We start from the raw sequence: 23,428 nt of genomic DNA on the forward strand, positions 1-23,428 counted from the left end.
TCATCCACTTACTTCCTTTCCTCGTGCACAGAGTTGGGGTGCCTCATTTCCATCAAAGCACAGCCGAATTTCTAGAGGCAAAAGAGATGAGTGGGATGTAAAGCTCGTATCATCAAACCTGGCAGATGGTCGGGTGCTGAGGACCTAGGGTCCTAGGTGGCCAAAGAGGAGCTGATGCCTGGGTCTCAGGATGTCAGAGACGCTCAGGGGCTCGGGCTGGGCAGCAACGCTTGAGCTGCACATGCACATGGAAAGGCCAGCTCTTTAAAGGACTACAGCTGTGGGCTCCTCCACCCTCAGCATACAAATCCCCTTTGTGGCTTTCTCTCTATAAAAATATTGTCCCCACTCCTCTTATCTGGAGCAGGGGACACCAAGCTCTTGATTGGAGCATCCATTCCAAAGAAGTAATTCACTCAGGTGACAACATTTTCACCCGGGATCAGCTAGTCGGTGGACACCAATAGACTGAGGACACGCAATTGTCCAATCTTTGCAGAACTTGGATTCAAATTGAAGTCACCGGCTTTGAGGCCTCTGGGAGGATTGCTACTGAATAGGAGGTCTAGCTTCTGCCCCTTCTTCCTCCCACTAATGGAAACACACGCTAGAACTGCTGAAAGCTCAGCTCACCTCTCCATTCTCAGGGGGGTCTCCATTGCCGAAGGTGCTGGTAACCACCAGGACCAGAGTTTCATGTTCCAGGTGCACAATGTCATATTCTTCCATGGACATCACCTATGTGGGAGAGGGCAAAGGAACGGCGGAGGGAGAGGAAGGAGGAAGGTGATGAGAAAGAACCAAAAGTGATGGGGGAAGGAGAAAGAGAGAGAGAGAGGAAAATGGTGACCCATCTTGAGCCATCTCCTTTGGAAGGAGAACGAAAGTTCTGGGCATCACAATTTCAGTGGGCTCAACTGGGTAGAACTAAAAGCTTTTTGGTGGTGTGGGACCTTTCTATGGTCACTGTGGCTTGAAGGGCCATAGAGAATCTGGGGCAATGTTACAAGGGGTCAGCTGCCAGTAGAGACAGATCTTGACTGAGACCTTTGAGCTTCTTAGAATCAACTGATCCTGGAATCTTCTTGACCACATTTAGGCTGGGAACGATGGCTGGGTCTGACCCAGTCTGCTCAGCCTCCTTTCTTATCCTGCCTCCAGCAGTGGGGAGGACCTGGGCCAAACCAGTCTGTGACCCCTGCTTCAGGGAAAAATTCCTGCCCTATATCTTAGCATCACTTGAGCAACGTTTCCCAAAGTGGGTTCTAGGGAAGCCCTGTCTCCTGAGATGCTCCTTGAAAATAAGTGAGCCATGAAATGTTTGGGAAACATTCATATTCTCTCCCCTCCTCTTTTGGAGATCATAACACATACTTGCACATGAAAGGCTCTGAGAGGTCCTGTGGCAAAGAAACCCATTAAACTGTATTTAATGTAGAGTTTCGAAACTGACTCCAGTTTTTCATAAACTTTCTAACATTTTTCTCTAGACATGGGGGTTTCATTTTGTGACTTCTGGACTCCTGGAGGGCTCACAGGGACAGGGGCAACACGGTCCCCTGAAATTTATGCAGATGTGTACGTGCATGCTGACGGGCACCTTCCAAAGTGTTTTCACCCATTCTCAAAGGGTTCTTGCCCGGTGACCTCCCTCTCTCCCCTTATTTACCACGAGGGGCCCGAGAGCAGGCACTGCCCCCACCCACCTTGGCATCAAAGGCGTGTTTGAAGATTTCACACAAGGTTTTGGCGTAGGCCTGCGACTTGCCCGTCTCTGTGGCGTAAAGGATGGTCGCCTTGACCCTTTTGGCCATTGCCTGCCCCATCAGCTTGGCCGAGAACTTGACGGCTCTGCGGGGAAGAGAATGGAGAGGAAAATGGGAAATGCCAGGTTGGGCCTTTGGGGCAGAAACATGACCCATGACCCATGACATAAACAGGAGACTACTTGCTCTCCTGGTCTTTGATGGTGGCATGGACAGAGCAGGCCTGAGTTTAGGCACCATACTCACCCCTTTATGAACTCCCTCCAGAGCAACTAGTCATGAGCTAAAATGGTTGGTTAGTTCTGTTAGTCTGTTACTTGATGGATCGAGTCCCGGCTTGAGAACCTTGGTTTACCAAGCATCACCCCAAAAGATGATCCTTCACTCATTCACTCATTCATTCGTTCCTCAAATGTTTGTTGAGTGCTTATCTATGTGCCAGGCACTGTTATAGCAGCTGAGGAACGTAGCTATGGACAAGCAGCTGTCATGGGGCTTACATTCGTGTGTGCACGTGTCAGAGAGAGGGGAACAAATCACTAAGAAATCACCATGTGTTGAGTTAAAAGGAATTTTAGAGGTTTACAGATCCCCAAAGGAAGGACCAGGTCTGGTTCAGTCAGCCTTGCACATCCAGGGTCTTGCACAGACCTCGATACCCAGTGGGCGCTAAATGTGCATCTCTCAAAAGAAGGAATGAATTTTAAAGATGTTGCTACATCAAAGCCTTGGAGAGTTTAAATGGCAAGTCTAGGCTCTTTCTAGCTACATGGAGAATTCAGAACCAGAGTTCCTTCCTCCCTGCCTAGGAGGGCATGGGGCTAGCAGACAGGCGAGAGGCCCAGACTCTCCTTCTGAGCGAGCATCCCTGATCCAGCTCTCAGTGTAGACAAATTGCTAATTACCTCCACCTGGGGATTATTGGTGGCAAATTCCTCATTTTTTAGAATCAGGGAAACCACCCACGCTGCAGGAGCACTCCAGCTAGGAGGGAGAAATGGAAAAGAATAAAAGGTGCCTGGAGGGTTCCCTTTGAATGATGGGAGCAGAAAAAGGCATCTATAATTAACTCCCATTGTTTCCACCCCAAATGCAATAGTGCAATTAACGTTTTAGATTTCTCCCTCCCTTCTTCCCCCAGAGACAGTTGAACTGAACTGAAGCCAAACGCTGCCCTCCCTGCGAATATTTGCGATTCTCTCGTTAGGGAAAGAATGGCTGCTGATATGTTCTTGCTTGGCTGGAAGATGGGGTTAGGAGAGAGGGAGAGAGACGCCATGGGCCATATTAATGGAGCCAGGACCTAGGTTTGAGTCCCTGCAAGGCCCACCAGTATCTTGCTTCATGGGTCCATGGCACGGACAGCACTTTTTGCACAACTAGCTGCCATATGTAGAGAGTTCTGGGTGCAAGGGGGCTGAGGGAAGAAAGGAAGGAAGTCAGTGCATACCCAGCTCCTCTGCCAGAAAGCGAGCTCCAAATAAGGGGTCTGTGCTCAATGGACCAGTGGGGCTCTCTTTTTTAGGAGAAGGCTGGCATCCCCATTGGATCATCATCATTGGTTCCATCCCACTTGTCAGCCGGTCCCTTGGCTATCCATGCATTCTTCAGGGCAATCGCTCTTCAGTGGTCTTGGTCCATAACCCCCTTCCCTCCCTTCTTTGTCAATTAAGTCTTATTCATCTCTTCAGCTCAGTTGTCATCTCCTGAAGGAAGCCCTCTCTACCCTCCCCAACTTGGTTAAGTCTAATTTGCGGCCATGAAGTGTTCCCAATGGCACTCGCAACGTTTACCGTATTTGTGTGATTCTTTGACAAATGAATGGCTGCGAGCTTCATGAGGGCAGGGACCACATTCATCTGGCTCATCATGGCATCCCTGGAGCCTAGCACAGTGCCTGGCACAGAGTAGGCGCTCAGTATTTATTTGTTGGCTGAATGAATGAATAAATGAATGAGTGAGTGAAGATAGAGTTCAGGCCTGGACGAGAGCCCCCTCTAGGCAGCGGTGTGCTGGAGCCGGCTCATCCCAGCTCCCCTCTGCTCTGGGTTCAGTGACTTCTTGTTGACATGAAATTGGCCATAGTGGGAATATTTACACCATGGACATTGGCCAACGTTACAAACCTATTATTACTATTATTGCTATGACTACTATTATTATTCAGAGAGCTGTTTTACCAACACACCACTGCCTCCAGGACAAGAATTTAGGAAAATGGGGCAAGGAAAGGGAGGCTGGGGTGGGGGAAGAGTTGTGGCGACATTCACATCCCATACTCTGAGGCAAAGAAGGCGCAGGGGGTTGGAGAAAATGGAGAAATCACATCACACAAGAGGTCAGAGGCACAAGCACCTGGCCTGCCTCCTTTCCTGGAGCTCTCTGAGATTTTGGGCACATCTACTCCCCCCACTCCAAGTCCAGGAGACTTACTCTGCCAGCTTCTTGAAGCCGATGGCTCGCCGCTTTGTGGGGGTCCCGTTGGTACCCTTCCAGACATGGGTGTTCCAAGGATCAGGCTGGAAAGAGAGGACTATGGTAGGCAGCGAGGGAATGTGGGTCCTCTTTGGAGATGCTCAGGATTCCCTGGGGGCTTGTGGCTGCCCACCCATGCCCAGTCCCCAGTGATTCTGCCAGTGGCGACCAGGACAGAGTGGCTGGTCCAGCCTCCATGCATTGTCCTGCTACACCTTCCCACCCACTCTTAGTCCCTCTCAAACACTCTCCTGTGACCCCAGACTACTCATTTCGGCTCCATCAGTCTTCCAGCTAGAGCTGTGCTGTCCCACACGGTAGCCACTAGCCATGTTGGCTACTGAGTGTTCAAAGTGCTAGTCTGAACTGAGATGTGCTCTAAGCATAACCCACACACCGGATATTGAAGACTTAGCCCGAAAAGAAGCAGGGACGGGGCAGGACCTGGTATTCGAAGGAGGGGGTGAGCCGGTAGTTGAGCATCTCCTGGTGGAAGACAGGGGTGATGCTGCCAGACATGGGGGGCACAATCCACACCCAGTCAGCGGGGCAGCCCCCCCGGCAGCGGTATTCATTCTCCATGTGCTTGATGAAGGACTCAGTGGCAGAGTGGTGGTCAACGATGGTCACTTTGTCACTCTGTGGGAGGAGAGGGGACAAGGAGTCAGGAGGTAAGAGAAGCTGGGGTATTTTGGGACTCCCTCCCCCATAGAGCAGTGGTTCCCAAAGGCTGGTCCTGGAGATGATTTTAGGCGGTATAAAGTGATTCTCCACACTGCTGTTTCAATCCCTCTGATTACACCGAGGAGAAAGTCTCTGTTTGGTGCTAATGTGTCTTTAACGCCTCTCTTCCCAATCTTCCTCTTTCCTCCCCCTTACCCCTCTCTCTCTTTTTTTTTTTTTAAGATTTTATTTTTTCCTTTTTCTCCCCAAAGCCCCCCGGTACATAGTTGTATATTCTCCATTGTGGGTCTTCCTAGTTGTGGTATGTGGGACGCTGCCTCAGCGTGGCTCGATGAGCAGTGCCATGTCCGCACCCAGGATTCGAACCAACGAAACACTGGCCCGCCTGCAGGGGAGCGCGCAAACTCAACCACTAGGCCACTGGGCCAGCCCCTCTCTCTTTTTTTTTTAATAAGAGAGAGGAACCTCTCTCTTATCTAGCTAGAATTCAACAACTTGGTTTCATCTTCCTTGTGTTGTGTATTTATTTACATTTAAAATTCTCTTCCTAATATGACAACTGATATTGGCTCTCCATTTATGATGTTGATACAACAGCCTCCTAAAATAGAAATTTTTAAGTCATAAGGATGAGTTTAGTAAAATGAAAGCAAGGAAATCCCAGCAGAGGCGGGTGGCCTGAACATTGGGTACCCAGCCCCGGGGCCCGCTGTGGTTGGCTGGTTTGGATTCACACCTTATCCAAGCAGTGCTGTCCATCTCTGCCCACAAAACCGTGTCCCCTTCCTGCACTTTTCCTTTTCAATCACTCATCTCCCTCTCATCTCTGCTGTCTCTGACTCGCCGGTCTTCATGCCGGTCCACCAGTCCACCAAACCACGCTCCATCATTTCAACAACTCCGGAAAGCTCGCTCCTCCGTGGCTGAGGGAGAAGGGAGGGCACGTCCGTCCCCCTCGCCTCATCTCCACTGTCTCTTCCCTGGGATATTCCTTAGTGTCCCCATTCTCCCTACTCTAGACTGGGACCTCTGGTCCATACCCATGTCTACCCATGACTTGCTACGTTCATTCTACTGTCTGTGTGTGCCTTCCATGGATGTCCATGAGGGTCTAGCTCCCCAGATGGTCAGCCCCCAGAGGACAGAGCTGGTCTCTATGGTAGAGAGCGACCTTTATACTATAAGTCTCCTGGTTTGCCCAGGAGAATCCCAGCTATGCCCATCGTCCCGGCACAGCTATTAGCAGGGACAATTATTGCTCTCAAAAGCGTCATGGTTTAGATGACACAGTTTACAGCCATCCTACTTTAATACCATTTACCACAGAGCCGCATGCATGGAGGGGCCTATATGCTTCTGAGAACGATGATGAGTATTTGCCTCTGTTATGCGATCGTCTGAATCCCTGAGAGGCAACAAGACACAGAGGGCGTCTTGCCATCTCAGTTCTAAAAAATTGTAAGCAACATCACCCACTCCCCTACCTATTCATCTCTGCCTCAAACGGTGCCCACCCAAGATCCACAGTGGAGACGCAGGCACGCATGATGGGGGCAGACCCTTCCTGGGGACAGACTCCCCCCAGGTGCTAGGTCTCCTGATCTTCTGCTCCAAGGCTCTGAAAGGGTTTGGTGCCCCTTTGAGGCCTGACCGCCGGGATGCGCGCCCTGGCGCTACCTGGAAGCTGTAGAGAACGGCAATGTTGATCTCCACCAGCGCCTGGTCCTTCCACAGGGAGGACGTCTTCCTCAGGTCCAGGTTCATCTTCTTGGCCACTTCCTGAAAGGAGAAGGAAAGACAGACTCACAGGCTGGGGCGCCTCTGGATTTCAGACTAAAGAGGGGCAGGGCTAGCTGGTGTCACCAATGAATTTCTTAATTAGTTAATCAACCCATTGGCAGACTGATTACTCACTCACTCACAAGGTTGTTTATTGAGAACCTACTGGTAGCAGGAAACTAGAGAGCAGTGGCTGGCCCTTTTATTGTTGAGTTTACCTTCCAGTGGGGGAGAGAGATGGTTAATATTGTGATGAGTGTAATTCCTAGGAAGAAAATAAGTCAAGGAAATGGGATGAAGAGGCATACGGTGGCAGGATTAATGGAGCCAGGATAGTCAGGGAAGGCCCACTGTGGAGATGGATGCCAGGTGAGAACGAAATGATAAGAAGCAAGACATTTGCAGAGCAAGGGAGGGAAGCTTCTAGGAAGAAAGAGCAGCACGTGCAAAGACCCTGACGTGGGATCAGGCTTGAGCCATCTGAGATACAGAAGGAAGGCCAGTGGATCTGGAGGATAGTGAGCCAAGGGGAGCTCATGGGAGAGAGAGAGAGGCAGGACTGAATCATGCAGGATCTTGAAGGATGTGCCAAGGAGTCAGGATTTCCTTCCAAATGGGATGGGGTGTCTTCGGAGGGTTTTTAAACAGAGGTGTGGGTCTAGGAGTGACATCATCTGCTTTGTAGTAGGAAAAACTCGCCACTCATCCTGTTCCACCCTGGAATGGCCACTATTTGGAATCTGGATCATGGGTGCTTTGAGCTCATGGGGACACCTGCCTACTCCATCTGGCAGAGAGGAAACGGAGACTCAGAGAGGTGCATGGACTTGTCCAACGCCCACAGAGCCAGGTGGCCTTGGAGCTGGAGCCCAGGCAGACGCATAATGACAAAGACCTTGGAGCTGCTCCCCAGCCAGCTCACTCCTTTGGAAAAACTACCTGGAAAAAACAACCCCTGACATTTACGTTATAGCTCAAGCTGAAGCAGGCGCTGATGTCAGGAGTGGGGAAGACCCAGTAGAAAATTCATTAATTAGATCCTCGCTTTTCACTTCCTCTGTCAATTCTAGTCACTTGTGGGAACCCAGGTCTCATTACGGAGCTCGAATGCGACAATGTCTCAGGTTTAGGGAAATCGCTTCCCAGCTCCAGCTGTCAACATTTGTACACGATGGCAGCTAGAATCAGAGGGCTGGGTGGGAGGGAGTGTCATTTAAATCACCCAGTGACTACTCTTCGCAATCGAAAGGTAAGCAGAGATCATGAAAGCAGACCTATTAATTCACTCTTTGAGGCTGAGGCATCAGGTTCTGCTTGGGGGTCATTGGCAGTGATACATATGCAGAAAATATGCAATTTGCTGCTTTACATAAATACATATAAAACTGGAGTTATTTTATGAGAGAGGAAAGTGTGTATAGTCAGTCAGGATGCTATTGTCACTTCTACAGCATTATTTTGGTTAAAAGAATAGAATTTAGTTGCAGAAAAGAAGACTATGTGACCAAAAAAATCCCCAAAGGTAACTTGAGCCACATCTATGGAAATTGCCTGAAGTGTCTTTTCCTTTCCTGCCAGAAGTTTGTAGAGATCAGTGGCTGCCCAGTAGAATCTTCTGGGGAGCTTAGAAAAATGCGGATGCCCAGGGCCTACCCCAGACCAAGGACACCCGAATCCTGGGGAGTGGGACCCCGCATAATAAAGTTCCCTAGGTATCCAATGTGTGGCAAGGCTCAGGACCCCTGGCTTCTGTTTCCAGGCTAACACCCACGGACTTTTTATCTTCATTGAGATGTAACTGACATACAACATTATGTGAATTTAAGGTGTTGATTTGATACATTTATATATTGCAATATGATTACCACCAGAGTGTTGGTTTACACCTCCATCATGTCACATAATTATAATTTCTTTTTTGCGGTGAGAACAATTAAGATCCAGTCTCTTAGCAACTTTGAAGTTTATAATACAGTATTGTTGATTATAATTATTATTCTGTGTGTTAGATCTGCAGAGCTTATTTATCTTTTAGCTGCAAGTTTACACCCTTAAACATCTCCTCCCTAATGCCTGCACCCCGACCTCTGGTAGCCAGCATTCTTCTCTCTGTTTTTACGGATTGGCGTTTTTTAGATTCCACGTATATGTGGGATCGTCCAGTATTTGTCTTTCTCTGTCTGACTTATTTCACTCAGCATCACCCCCTCGAGGTCCATCCGTGTGAACATCCACGGATCTTAACAACATCAACCCAAGGCTTGGGTCTGGTTCTAATCTTGGTTCTGTACCTTGTTTACTGGGTGACAGAGGCCCAGCACTTAACTTCTCTGTTTCTCAGTGCCCTCTTTGAAACAAGGCCGACCACAGCAGACCGTTGTAGGAACAACATTTGCTGACAAAACCGGAGCAACCCTGATGCCTTCACCAGAGCTCAGCTCCAGGGAGCACTCGGCCCCAGCACTCTCTAGGAGAGGAGGATGACTCAGCCAGGGAGGGAAGCAGACCCTCACTGAGAGATGCGTATGGTGGGGAATCACTGCCAACCCTCCTCTCTTGCTTTTCAGAAAAGAGACAAAAAATGCCCCAAGTTCACAGGTCATTCTCAAACCCCTCTAACAGGGTTTGATGCTGGGAGGCAGTGTAGCAGAGTGGTTATGAACTTGGACCACAAAGCCAGACTGGGTTCGCATCCCAGCTCTGCCGCTTGCTAGCTGTGTGACCTTGAGCTTGTCCCTTCATCCCTCCAAAAGACCTGTTTCCTCAACTGTGAAAGGGGGATTATCATACCCAAAGGTTGTGGTGAGGATTAAATGAGCACGTAATACACGCAAAGTACTTTGCACGGGGCCCAGCACATAGCACACGCATTGTTAACGCCACAGACGGCTCTGCAACCGCCAAGGACTTCAGCAGGATGGCAGGTTCTGTTTGAAGCCCTTCCAGTTTCCAAGCGCCAACGCCCAGCTGTGGGGAAGGGCTGCCGAGCCCAGCCCCTCTGCCTGTACTTTCCCATCACGTGACAGGGAGGGACCTTACCTCCAGGATGTTGTATCGTGAGTTGTCACAGTAGTCACGGACGCCAATCTCCGTGCCCATGTACCAGCCGCTGAAGGGACAGGCACTGAACTCCAGGCCGCCAATCTCCAGAAGCATGTTGGACACAGCGGGCAGGCCGTACCACTTCAGTCCCAGGTCCTTGAACCACTCAAACCTGCAGAGAGCAGCAGAGTCCCGCTCGCCAGGGGGCAGGAGCCTCGTCGGCAGGCAGTGGGTGGGACAGCCTTAGTCTGGGGATGCTGGAATGCCAGCGACTGACCAACTGACCACGTCAGAGCCTGATCCCTGGGCTCTGCTTATGACCTCTGGAATCTCAGGTTCCACAGCTGGGGCCTGAGAATATGCATTTTAACACATTTCCCAGGTGATTTGGATGGACACCCAGGCCTGGGAACCACTGCCTTAGGGGGCTGTTTATCTCCCAAACCCAGCCTGAAGGTTAGTCCAGGAGAAAGCGAGTCTCACTGAGTTCCTTCCTACCCCAGGGCCTTTGCACAGCAGTTCCTTCCTCCTGGGATCTTCTGCCTCCGTCTGTGCCTGTCCAGCTCTTAGCCACACTTTGGTTCTCAGCTAAAATGCAGCTTACTCTGGGAAGCCTGCTCTGATGCTCACTCTGGGTTGGGTCAGGTGACTTCATGCCTTTCAGTGCCATAACATTTCCTTTGCAGGACTTTATTGGAATTAAGCGATTATTTGGGTAACTATATGTGTAAGATGTGTATCTGTGAGATCGAAAGCGCCACGGAGGCAGGGACCAAGTCAGCCCCAAAGCTAACACAATGCTTGGTCCAGAGTGGGAATAAGAGATTGTGATAAATGAGCAAATGAATGAATGAGTGAATGTAGGCCAAGTGTCATCAGGCAGACTGAGTGAGTTCCCAGATATGGGGCAGAGTGAGGAGCCTCAGGACATTGCTCCCTCTCCAGGACTGGGACTAGGGCACCAGCCTTGGGCGCAAAATGAACGGGGCACCGACGAACCCAGTCATCATGATCATTATTATTACTTATATATTTATCAACATTTTTAATTAATTCAATGTTTACAAAAATCAAAATTAATGCAAAAAAAGTCCGTGATGAATAAATCATCGAAACTTTAAATAAAGTCAGGATTCCCCCTTGGACTCGCAGGATTCACCTTGCTCACTCCACCCTCCTCTCAACCCTGAGCTGGCTCCCGTGTGTTAAATTTTGAAATATTATGCATCATGGATCTTTAAAAGAGTTAATTTTGATTTTTTAAAATATTGCATTAAAATGATATTTATCTTGACGATCGCGTTTTCTAGTGGCCCCCGCAGTTCTGCCCCCGGGGCCACTGTCTCCCTGTGGATTTCCTTGACTCTCAAAGCGCACAATCTGCCCGTGCTGCTGGCCCCAGCTCTCGCAGCTCCTTCCCGGCTCCAAATTCCTCTTGGACTTGGCCCACGCTGGGTCAGGTAGAGTTTTAAAAGGCTCCCTCTCTTTAAAATTTGTGCACACAACAAGATGGTGGGTGCTTCTGCTCCTCCAGCCCTTGGGGCTGGACGAAGAGCAGATGTGGGGTGATCGCTCAGGAGTGGGGTGAGAAGGGAGACTGAGTCAGGAAAGACGGCGGGCCCCAGGCTGGTCAAGGAAGATTTACTGATTCTCGAGGGAGCCCGGTCTGCCCCGGCCCCACAGTGAGTATAGGAACCAAGACCCCCTTTCAGCCTCTGTCTGGGCTGGAGAGAGAGGCAGGGGGATACGGGATGGGCAGAGAGGGGCCCTGGGCCAGCCCACCCCCCCTCACCCACTGCATGCCAGCCCCTCTTACTTGGGGTGTCTGATGGGCACTTCCAGCACCAGCTCTGGAGGGATCTGGAAGAGCTCGGGGTCGTTGCCGTTGGCCTGGAGCAGGAGTGGCAGGACGTCGAAGCGGCCTCTGGGGGGTTTCCAGCCCTGCTGTGTGCAGATCTGCAACCAGACCCGGCCAGGTCACGCCCAGGTGCCCCAGACCCTCCAAACACGACCGCAGTGGGGGAGGGGCAGAGATCCCCACGTGATCCCCTGGAGGCTGCGGGCCAGGCCACCTCCTTCGTGAAGTCCTCCCTGACATCATAGGTATCTCGCGTAACTTCTCGTGGGCCCGGGGGACAGGGTGTCCTCCTGCACGGGCTGTGTTATGTTTACCAGGTCTTCCCTGCCCACTGAGAACCCCCAGAGGGCAACAACTGACTCTGACTGTCGTGTCTCCAGCACCCTGGGGCACAGGGCCTGGGACATCACAGGCGCCCACTCCAGTGTTTGCACTGGGTGCCCTGAGACACGAAGAAAATATAGCGAATTTGAGGAGGGCAGAGCTATTAGAATTAGTGCGTACAATGCACCTGTTAGATCAGCTGCCCAACTGACATATAAAGCGAGCCCCATAAGTGATTTAGAATTTTCTAGTCGCCACATTGAAAAAAGTAAAAAACAACAAAAAATCCAAACAAAATCAGGCAAAATACATAATATATTCAGATTAATTAATTATACTAGTTAGTATAATGAAATAATATATTCATTTTTAAATAATACATTTTAATTTCAATACTACTTAATTATTAAATAATTACTTGTCATAATATATTGATTACATTAATTTACTAATACTGTATTAACTAAGGTATTGATATTAACATATTTTAAGAATACAACTGACATTAAAATTAAATACATAATGTATTTATTAATCCAATATATCAAATACTGTATAACAAAATTAAATGTGCTAAATATCACCATTTGTTATTAATGACAAATTATTAAATAAATTATTAATGTTAATATATTTAAAGATATTTAACATAATTAAATGTTTATTAACCCAATAAGTGTGTAACTTATGAATAAATATAATAGATCAACCCAATATTATTCACAATATTATTATTTCAATATGGAATCAAGAAGAAAATTACTAATGGGATATCTTCCAATCTCTTTTGTTCTTTGTCTTTGAGATCCAGTGTGTATTTTATGCTTACGGCACGTCTCAACTTGGACTCCCATTTCAAGTGCTCACTAGGCACCGTGGCCAGTGGCTGCCGTATTGGACAGTACAAGGACAGTGGGTTTCAAAAGATCCCACTACATGGGTAGGTCTGGGGTGACTCTTTCTGCTGTGTCAGTAGAAAGAGGAAACACGAAATCATGGGGTTGGGAGAACACGACCCGTCTGTGAATTTTCTGGAGACAGAAGGAGAGGAAGGGGCCGTGGCGTTCATGTTCCGGTGGCCACGAGGACAAGGTCAGCCAAGTATACAGTTAGCGCTCAGCCAAGTGGAGCAGAGAGTCTGGCTGAGTCTAAAACAGCACAGGTGCGACTCCTGGTCACCTTGGTTACAGCCCCCTCCTCACGATAGCAACATTTTAATAAGAAAAGCCACGTTCGAAGGAAGGCAGCAGCAAGGAGCTTGTGGAGGGGCCTTGCTGGTTCCATGGGGTGGGGGGGTGGGGTGGGAGGAGGAAGGTGCTCGTGGAGTGTGGGGGGCATCATTGGAGGAAAGAACAAAGATGCAGCTCGGCTGGGGCTGATGGTGATCAATAACAGGAGCTCCAGGCCTGGGTGCCGGGATCATTATAGGCATGGGGTCTGCCGGTGGGTCTCCCATGGGCACGGTCACTGTGAGCGACTGTGCCTTACCTGCGCAGCCTGTCCACATCAGCACCTGAAGGACCCCCGGATGGGGAGATGGTGGTGTTCATTTTCCTGGTGGCTCCTATGAATTGACTCGGGCTGCCAGCAATTGTGGTACACAGTGCTGGTACCACAGAGAGTCCAGCCCACCCAAAGAGGGGATGGGTGGGTAGAATAGTTGTAAAAACGAATGAAGAAATGAATACTATGAGTCTGACATATTAGCCAACTCAGAAAAGCTGAATGCTAGACGCAGCTTCCATATGTCAGCTCCTCTCCTCCTGGTGGGAGGCAGGAGATTTGGACTATAGTTCAGCTTTCCCTCTGCTCATTCAGTAGCTTTGGGTCACTCATTTGGCCATGGTGAGACTCAGTCTATTCATCTGTGAAATGGGACAATAGTTCCCATCATGAGGGTCAGGTGGGGTAGGGCCGTGAAAATGACCCAATGACCAGCTGTAACAGAACCAGCTGGACCGGGGTGGCGAAATGGAGAAGAGTAAGCTGCCTTCCACTGGCTGCTCTCCCTGGGATGTTAACATGAAACTAAGAAGACTATGGATAAAGACCATCCTGGGGATGAGAGATCACGTGGGGGCCACGCACCTCTGTGAACTCCACATTGGCTGGATCCCCCAGGATGGAGCCGTCGGGCTGCTTGTAGCCGGCATAGCGGATGAGCTGGGAGTTCCAGACTCGGAAGTCGTGCTTGCCGTCGGTCCTCTGGGGAAATATGGTGATGGCAGACCTGTCATGGAGAGAGGGGGACATCTGGTGTCAGGGCGGGGCTTGCATTTTGGGGGCATAATGGAAAAGACGTCACCAGGTCAACAACTGCCTGAGGTTCAGGGTGGATTACATTTGTGCCAAGGTCCCCAGGCCCGTGGAGCAGCTGCTGGAAGGGAGGGACCTTGCTCTATCCCTCCACTAGACCAGTGGTGTGAGGAAAGGTGGAAGATGGGAGGCCCCACGCCAGCCCGCTGAAGGAGGGAGCTTCTCTAACTGGAGACTCAAACGATCTTGAGTTTTCCAGAGAGTTCATCTCCAAGCATCTCCGACCCTCTTTCCCTTTAAGAACGCACCATCAATTTCCAGTTCCATTCTTTCTCCTGCCCCCATCATCAATTCTCACCCAATTTGCCCACCCTCCCTACCGTACCAAAGTCTACAAACTTGCAACTAAAGGGGAACCAACTGCCATTTGCTTTCAGTTTTATTTACTTGAAAAGAAAACTATAGATTGCCACTGTCCTCGCCTACCGAACTAGGCAACTATGAGAGCGTATAGCGTTACTAAATTGTGGAAAGATGATGTTGTCTGCTGAAGGCACCTAGCTGGAGCCCCGCTCTCTTTTTGTTTTGGGGGAGATCGGCAGTGTTACGGCGGCGTTAATGATGTCTTAGCACCACACTGAGACTTTCTCCTTGGCATCATCAGAAGGATTCAAAAAAATTGAAAGGAGAGTAACTTTGCAGGTTGTGGTTCAGTGTTATCTCATGCCAGGAGCTTCTGTCACTCAGACTCGTCAGTGCCATCAGTGGCCCGAATCCAAGGCGATGGAAACACTATCTCGGCTTGTGTCAACGTGGGAATGACATGGTAGGTTCAACTCATAGCTCATAGATCTTCTCCCATACACATTCGAGCCCTGGAACTCTGCCTCACTGTTCCCTTGGTTAGAATCCGTCTCTGCTGTCATGCATCCAAATTCAAGGCCCCATTCAAAGTCACTTTCTCCACACGGCATCCCTTGTCTTGTCTAGTACCCAAGGCCTTCTTTCTGAGCACATTTAGGTCTTATCATCTGCACAAGACAATACCATGTTTAATACTGCAGGGTGGTGCGTCACACCTGGGGGCGAGTCTAGAAAAGGGGCTGAAGGCGAAAGTTGCATAGAACCAAAGATGCTCTTAAAAAGCTTGTAGCGAAGGTGCCATATTGGAGATGAACAGAGAATGGGTCAAACCATCAGTTTTCCCTCCAGCAGTAAAACCCATGGCTGTTCCTTTGGTTGAGCAGCAGATAAGGGGGATTTGGGTAGTATGTACATTTAAAAAGCATCTTTAGTGACACCGGAATCACACACGGCAGGGTGGAACGCTTATTCTATGTGTGGGAACCAAGGCCAATGGAAGAAATATAACACATTCGCGCCTCCCATCCCCGCAGCTCCCCAGCACGATCTCACTGAACGGGCAGGTCCCATGCCCTGCGCTGCTCTCTCCCTCCCGTCTTCTCTCCTGTCTGCCTTCCTCTCCTATATTTAGATTATTTCTAAACATGGTATACATTCTCTTACGGCTTTCTCATCATGTCCAGACGTGTGGTTTAAAAAGTGTGAAAAAAAGAATCAGCTGAATATTCTCTTCAATGGAAAATCTCATGAAGCTCTTCAATAGATAATTGAAAAAAGTGGAGGTATAGGGCCTGGCCCACGGTGAGCCCCCCAGATTGCCTTGTCACACTTGTTCCACTATTTGGAGCTACCAGAATGGCCCATAAGCTCCTTGAGGGCTGAGACCTGACCGGGCCCTCTTTAAGGCTCAGGATATGCAGGAGGGTTCTTTGAAGCTCTCAGAGGGCCAAGGTCTTTAGGAAAAAGATCTAGATACCGATTCACCAAGCAGGCCCTGGGCTGACATTACAGCCCCTTTTCCTAGTGGTGGGCTCAGCTGGCAAACACGGCTTCCACCTCAAGGAAGAGACACATCCAAGAAAACCCACACCAACAAGCCACTTTGGAGATGAGCTCAGCTTGGCCTGGGGGCTTGTGGGAATATCCCTGCAGTGGCCCCCAGATGGGGCTGGTCCTCAGCAGCTGGGAACAGATGCCAGGGCAGGACTCAGTGAGCAGGATTAACAAGTGTAACGGCCTGTCTGCATGGCCCAGCTGTTCCCTTCCAGCTGCTCCTCTCCCAGCTGCGACTTGACAGTGTGGAAGCCACCAGCCCACATCGGTGCCTTTCCACCTTGGCCTGCTCCCTGGGGCTTCGTTCTTTGTATGGCGCAAGAAGGGTCCAAGGTGTGGCTTGGCTTGGTGGGAACCTGAGGGAGTGGTCCCCACAGCAGCAGGAAGAGAAGTTGCCTTTTAAACCGAGGGAGATTCTGAGGCAGCTCCAGGCAACAGAGAAGGAGCTGGAAAAGCAGGTCACCACGGGCAATGAGTTTTTCTGATTCCCGGGAATGGGAACCATTCCTTCCTGCCCCCTCCATGGGTGATATTGGACTGTGGGTTGAATGTGATTTTGGTTGCTGCAGCTTTGCAAGCCACACGGGAGTCTGTTTTTCCCAGAAGAGGAGGGACACGGCGTGTGCAACAAGGATGCCAGGCCACCTCTCCCAGCTTGGAGCATCTCCCCAGGAGGAGAGAGGGAGCATTTCCCTGGCCAGTGGGCCAACTCCAGACCCAAGGGTCAGCCCCGTGGGGATGCTGGCTTCCCTCCCCCAAGCTGGTCGGCTCACCTGAGGTTCCCTTTGTTGGTGGCATACTTGATATGATTACAGATGTAGTTGAACATCCCGTGAGCCGTGGTGCAGTCGCGGGCATCGAACACCTGGAAGGGGTGCATCATGGGATTGAGTGGCTCCTCCTTCCCTCCTCGGCTCCCCCGAGCCCCCTTCTCATGGGAGGAGAGCCCAGAGCACATACTCCAGCTGTACCCATCCAGTGCCTTGCTAGGGAGTCCCAGGCTGCATTTTATATTTTCTTTTTCTATCCTAATAACCACGGTTAATCAAACCTGGAAAAATCCCCTAAAAGTAGGCATGGAGTGTAAGTGAATGTGGGAAAGGGATGGTGAGTAAAGGAGGGACTTTTAACGGGCTGGCTATATTTCCTGTTAGGTTTCTAGGGATTAGGGATTTAAAAACAAAACAAACAAAAATTAAACAAAAAAACCCCTGAACTTGATAACCTGCTTCCACCTTCAAACTATTCCCCGGAAAAAAAATCATATCAGGGTGCACAGAATCTGATGCTTTCAGGGAGTAGGCAGAAAATATAAATAAGCAAAGAGTGTAGGTGGGAGACAAAAGGGAGTGGTGGGGTCTGCGGTAAACTGAAGAGTATAAGCCCTACCAAAAGACATGCAAATTCATTTTGAAAAAACCACTGTGTTGGTTAAACAAGACATGACCATAAGCCAGATTCGGTCATAATCGGAGAATTTGGGACCCCATGACCATCATCTGACAGTTCACCATGGCCTCCAGGCACCCTTGGTAGGAGATGATGCTTTTTAAAGCTCAGCCCTCCCCATCCACCAAAGGGTTCCTCAAGGAAGCTGAGTCTCCTGCCCACCTGCAGCTTGGACCACTGGATCCTGCCGACGCAGCGGGAGGCGTTCCGCCAGGCGTGCTTCGCCCCGTAGATGAGCTCCGTGTCTCTGAGCTGGTAGGTGCTGGTGGTTTCGATCTCTTTGTTCACCTCTTCCAGCCGCTCCATGTGGGCTTTGGAGCCAGATCTGAGTGAGGAGGGAAGGCACACAGGAGCATCACCCTCCCTCCTGAACTAGAGGTTGGTGGAAAGAGCGGGCTATGACAGGAGCCCGAAGCCACAGCAAGTCTGAGTTGATATCTAGACACAATAGTTTAAGCATAATGCAGAGACTGCAAACTCAGATCCCCACAAAGGCCCAGTGACTGAACTGGCTGGGTGGGGACTGCGGCAAACAGGCCAGCCGTGCCTGGTCCAAAGAGGGCAGCCACAATGCTGCTCCAGCCCATTGTCGCCTGATAGGACTGGAGGCCCAGGGTTGTCAGATCTTCTTGCAAGAGAAACTAGAAATCTGATATCTAAAGGGAACTCTTCTAATTTTTTAATGTCGGCAATGAATTAAGTTTCAGAGAGTTAAAAAAAATTATTATGAAAACCTTCAGGCTTACACAAGGTATAGAGAAAAATATAATGAACACCCAAGCCTAGAAAATAAGAAAGAAATAAATAAGAAATAATATTATAGTTCCCTGGGGACGACTCCCCATCATAGCCCACCTTCCTTCCAGAAGTGACCACCATTTTGAATGTGGCATTTACCATTCTTACGCTTTTGTTTATATTTCTGCCACATGTGTGTATATCCCCCAAATCACACACAGTATTATTTTACATGTTTAAAAAGTTTATATAAATGATGCTGTCCTGAATACATCCTTCTTACTTTTGCTCGAAGTTATTTGTGAGCTTCATTCCCATGAACGTGCAGAGCTCCCATTCATTTTTCACAGCTGTATGGTATTTCATTACTTGGAAAAATACCACAACTTATTTACACATTCTCCTGTCGATGGATTTGACAGGGTTTCCAGTTGGTTCTTTAATTTTCATTATTTTCCTATTATAACAACATTTCAGTGAACATTTTTAAGCATGCCATCTTGTAAACAAGTGTGAGAGATTCTTTGGGATTTAAGTGTAGCTGTGGAATGGCTTGAAATGTTTCAAATTTAAGCAATACTTTGCAGGCCAAACAAAAACATGTCTAGGGGCCGCATATGGCCCTTGGGCCACCAGTTTTCGACCTCTGTGTATGGCGAGCAGAGGCCCTATGCTCAGGCTTGGGTTCAACTGCCTGCAAAGCTGGAGCTGAAGCCTTTGTCCCCAGGATGCGGTAACTTATCCTGGGTCCCTGGAGTCGACACAAACTTGCCTTTTAATTGAGGAGTAGTACTGATCAATAAATTCTTTGGCGAGAGGGAAGAGCTGTTGCTTTGTGCGGACGTCCTCAGGCCTTCGTATGTGCTGAGAAGGGAGCATGATGGAGCCCATACAGATGTGCTCGGTGCATCCCGTTTCCTGGAAGGAAAACAGAGGTTTAGGTTATTGCTGGGTTGAACCCAAGCGTGGCACTCGTTGGGCTGCGGACCTGGCTCTGACATTCCCGGTGGAGTTTATCTGGGCTTTAATTCCTAAAGGGGACTCCTCAAGGACCAGCTTCAAATCCTTCTTGGACGTGGTCATCAGCCAGGGTAAAGAACGCTACGTGGCATTTTAAGGTTCTGAAGGTTCTCTATTCAACGGGGGAAAGAGGAGCTTTGTGAGTGGCATTTCCTGGGAATCAGAACCACTGGTACCAGATCCCAGAATATTTTTGATCCCGTGTTGATGAAGAGGGAGCTGGATGAGTGGCTACAGTAACTCATTTGCACACATCTGTGGGACGCTGATTGCAAAAAATAGCCCCAATTTTCCCCTCCTTGTATGCACACCCTTTGCACTGTGACTTGACTGGAACTCCCATCAAGGGGCGGAGCCTGGCCCCTCACCCCGTGACTCTGGGTTGGTTTTGGCCAAGAGAATGTGGCAAAAGCGATGCTGTGCCCCCTCCGGGCTTGGCCTCAAGAGCTCTTGCACGCTTCTGCTCATCCTCTCAGAACCCTGCCAAGTACGTCTGCCGGAGGATGAGAGACCACAGGGAACAGAGTGGCATTGACCCGCCGCGGCCAGCCTACACCAGCCTGCCCTAGGCTGACGCTTGGACGAATGCAGATGCGGGAGATCAACTGAGGTCAGCAGAACCACCCAGCCAATCTGTGGACTTTTGAAAGATAATAAGCGGAGGTTTTTTAAGACACTAAGTTTTGGGGCAGTTTGTTATTCTGCAATAGCGAACTGATACAACCTTCCTCCAGGAGGCCTGTTCTCAACAAACATTTAAAGCAACATGTTGATTTGTTGACTGTTGAAAATGCGAGATAAAAATTCAGAGGGCATGCGGTGAAAGCAAGGGAGGGTCTGGTCAATATTCCATCAGTGGTCAGACTGGGAAAGACGGAGAGAATGTCTTAGGAGCCAGTAACTCCCCTGAGAGTCTTTTGGGTACAAGGTACACACATAGAAAGTATTTTCATGAGTGAGCGTCCAACAGTCGATCTCAAATAGAGGTGAATGTCCCATCCAGGGGACATCTGGCAATATCTGGAGACATTCTTGGTTGTCACAACATCAGGGGGCTACCGACATCTGGTGGGTACAGGCCAGGGGTGATGCTAAACCTCCTACGATGCACGGGACAGTCCCCACAGCAGAGACTTACCCATCCCCAAACGTCAGCAGTGCTGAGGCGGAGAAACCCTGGTCCACCCGCTCGGGGACACTCACCAACGTGCTCTTGAGGTGGAGGGTGTCAGTGAGAACCACGTCCGTCTCCCAGTTCTTGACCTTGAGGAAGCGGGGGCACTTGGAGGGGCTGCCATTCTTTGTGGGGGACTGTTTTCCTGAGGCAGGGGGCTGGAGGAGAGAAGGAAGATGGGACCTTAGGCAGGTCTTGAGGGCACTGGAAAGCCGTCTCCCCTGGGACGGGAAGAGGCGTTGCTCTTCCTGGAATCTACTCCGAGGTACCAACTGTCAGCACAGAGAGAGGGATCCGACTCGCCCCAGTTGACACGTGCAAGGTGGCTGGGGACCCGGTGCCTCCACCCATGCAGAAGGAGGCATGGTGGGAGAGCCTTTTGGGTTCTGTTCCGGGGAGAGGGGTCAGGAACTCAAAGGTGGTCTCTCTGGTGCTAGCAGGGACTCAATCAATGTTTGTTGAATGAATAGATGACTGAAAGGACACCAGCAGTCTCTCTGAATGATAAAAGCTCTCGGGGCCGAGGACTCAAACCTGAGCCTGGGTCAAGTTACTTGGATTTCTGGGCTTTCCTGCTACAGCCCAAACTCACCATTTCTGGCAAATACTGGGAAAACAGAAGGTTTAAATTAGAAAGGTTCAAAGCATGGAATATTTTCCCCGAATTTCAGGTTTCTGCCTCTCAAAAATGTGAAGCATGTCCCTGCCTCAGGGCCTTTGCACTTATGGTTCCCTCTGTCTTGAACTCCTTCCTTCCCTCATTTATCTTCACCTCTGTAAACAAACTGCCCAGTGGGTGGTTGGGGATGAGTTCGTGGGCTGACCAATGTTGGCCTGTGCATTTTAGACCTCATCCATAAGGATCACATTCTGTCTTAGGTGTTTCTGAGTCACTGTCTACCCGCCTGGGCAGAGGTGCGCCCGTGCATCAGATAAGCATCAGTCAGTCAGCAGCTGAGGGAGAGGCAGCAGGTACACCCTGATGTGCTAGCTGAGCAGGGGAGGGAAGACGAGCCGATGTGAGTGACGCTCACGCCAAAGAGTAGAGCAGTGGGCTGTGACCTGGAGGCAGCATTCACACTCTCAAACTTGTATTTATTGAGCACCTACTCTGTGCCAGCCACTGTTAGGCACTGATGACACTGTGGTGGACAAGACAGACGTGGTCCTTGCCCTTCTGGAACATTGTTGTGGGAGAAGTGGAGATAAATAATAAGTAAACTAAACACAGACAACAGAGTTTCAGGTGGTGATGAGAATGTAAAACAGAGGGAGGTGATGATGACCAAGTAGAGGGGAGAAAGGCACATGCAAAGGCCCTGAGGCGGGAAGGGTTGGCTAGGTTCCACGGACCAGCACAGAGGCCAGTGTGGCTGGAGTGTCCGAGTGAGGATGAGTGCAAGGAGATGCAGGCAGGCAGGAGACAGGGTCCACATCTTTTCAGCTTGGAGGAGCTCAGGCTGGTAAGGGAGCTGTGAATTAAGGTGAAATGGGTTAAGTCCAGCACAGAAACCACAGAGAACTCTGAAGGACTAATACTGAAAACTAGCATTCAGGGAGCACTTACTTTGCACCAAGCAACAGCCTTATCATCCCCATTTTACAGATGAGAAAATGGAGGCACAGAGAGGTTAGCTAAGTTGTCTAAGACCACAGAGCTAGTACGCTGGAGCCTGGAGTCAAATGCAAGCCGTCTAGCTCTCAAACCATGCCCTTAACTGCTTGACTATCCTGCCTCTTGGCCATTATGCATAATTCACTCACTCATTCATTCAATATATGTTTATTGAGTATCTCCCATGCGCCAGGCAAGGTGGCAAGGGCAAGGGCTACAGTGACAAACTAGACAGACATGATCTCCCCTTGTGGAGATCACAGTCCAAGGGGGGGTGCCAATAATTTAATGAGCCATTGTAATGAGTGCAATGGGTGCCGTAACATGGGACGTTGGCAGCGTACAGGGGACGGTGGAAGCGCACAGAAGAGACACCTAACCCAGAGCATTTGACCTCTAAGTCAAGACCTGAAGGACAAGTAGGTGTTAACCAGGCAAAGAAAGAAGAGCAGGGTCTTGCAGGGAGCTAGAACAGCTTGTGCAAAGGTCCTGAGGTGAGAGGCATGTCATAGCCACCCTTCTGGCCAGTGTAAGAGGAGCTCTGTGCTAAAATATCCATGCAGCATGTTGGAGTTTGGGGGAGAAGAGGCAGGCAAACAGGACGCCACTGTTAAAGACTGTTCCAGAACAGTGCAGGGAGCGATGGCCAGGAACAAACGGAAGGTACTATGACTCACGGTCTTCCACACCTCCCCGCCCTGGGCAGACCCAGTCATCCCCAGTGGTTCCCACCTCAGGGCTGGGCACCACCACCCATCCATCTGTGCAAGCCACAGGTGGGAGCCGTCCTGGACCTCCTCCCCTTTCTCTCCCGCCCCTAATCCAGCCCTGACTCCCATCACGTTAGCCTTCTCAGGAGCTCTACACTCCATCCACTCCTCTGTTGGAGCCACCACCATCTCCCCCTGGGATGACGGCAGTCCCCTGAACTTGGCCGTTACTGATGACTCCTGGGGTCATTATGCTGCTGCCACGAGTGCAACTTCTAGTCATACTCCTACTAGTACTACGGCTGCAAGTCTTATTACTACAGTACCTCCCTGGGAGGCAGGGGAGGAGCATCTGGAGTCCTGCCTTCATTTCTCATGGGCCCTGTCTATCGTGCTAAGCTCTGAGTTATTTTGCTTATGTCCCCGTGTGAAGACACATTTGAATGGCCCCTCTTCCTTTGAAGGTCTGGCCGGACATCCTAAAACTTCCTTAGGTTTCTGTCTCCTCCAGCAGACATGCAGGTGACGGAAGTCACATCTGGGCAGGCCTTTGTTGTGACCAATGCCTCTGACTGTGTGGACACCCTGCACCCTTGAGAAAAAAAACATCCTACCTTGCCC

At 49.9% G+C, this 23,428-nt stretch overlaps 1 protein-coding gene across 4 annotated transcripts in view; it reads right to left on the reverse strand.

Annotated features, from left to right (window-relative positions):
• NOS1 (nitric oxide synthase 1) overlaps window positions 1-23,428 on the reverse strand; it is a 172,870-nt gene that overhangs the window by 34,366 nt on the left and 115,076 nt on the right. For all 4 annotated transcript variants that reach the window (XM_070516150.1, XM_014854713.3, XM_070516147.1 and 1 more), the window contains exons 4-16: window positions 20,512-20,640; window positions 19,061-19,206; window positions 17,713-17,875; window positions 16,875-16,966; window positions 14,017-14,158; window positions 11,563-11,702; window positions 9,744-9,918; window positions 6,603-6,704; window positions 4,686-4,880; window positions 4,200-4,285; window positions 1,707-1,851; window positions 634-738; window positions 13-71 (exon numbers count right to left, since the gene is read on the reverse strand). In XM_070516150.1, the coding sequence (XP_070372251.1) occupies window positions 13-71; window positions 634-738; window positions 1,707-1,851; window positions 4,200-4,285; window positions 4,686-4,880; window positions 6,603-6,704; window positions 9,744-9,918; window positions 11,563-11,702; window positions 14,017-14,158; window positions 16,875-16,966; window positions 17,713-17,875; window positions 19,061-19,206; window positions 20,512-20,640 (1,679 nt within the window). The remainder of the gene's footprint in view (window positions 1-12; window positions 72-633; window positions 739-1,706; window positions 1,852-4,199; window positions 4,286-4,685; window positions 4,881-6,602; window positions 6,705-9,743; window positions 9,919-11,562; window positions 11,703-14,016; window positions 14,159-16,874; window positions 16,967-17,712; window positions 17,876-19,060; window positions 19,207-20,511; window positions 20,641-23,428) is intronic.

Source organism: Equus asinus, chromosome 8 (assembly GCF_041296235.1).
Source record: "Equus asinus isolate D_3611 breed Donkey chromosome 8, EquAss-T2T_v2, whole genome shotgun sequence".
Taxonomy (NCBI): domain Eukaryota; kingdom Metazoa; phylum Chordata; class Mammalia; order Perissodactyla; family Equidae; genus Equus; species Equus asinus.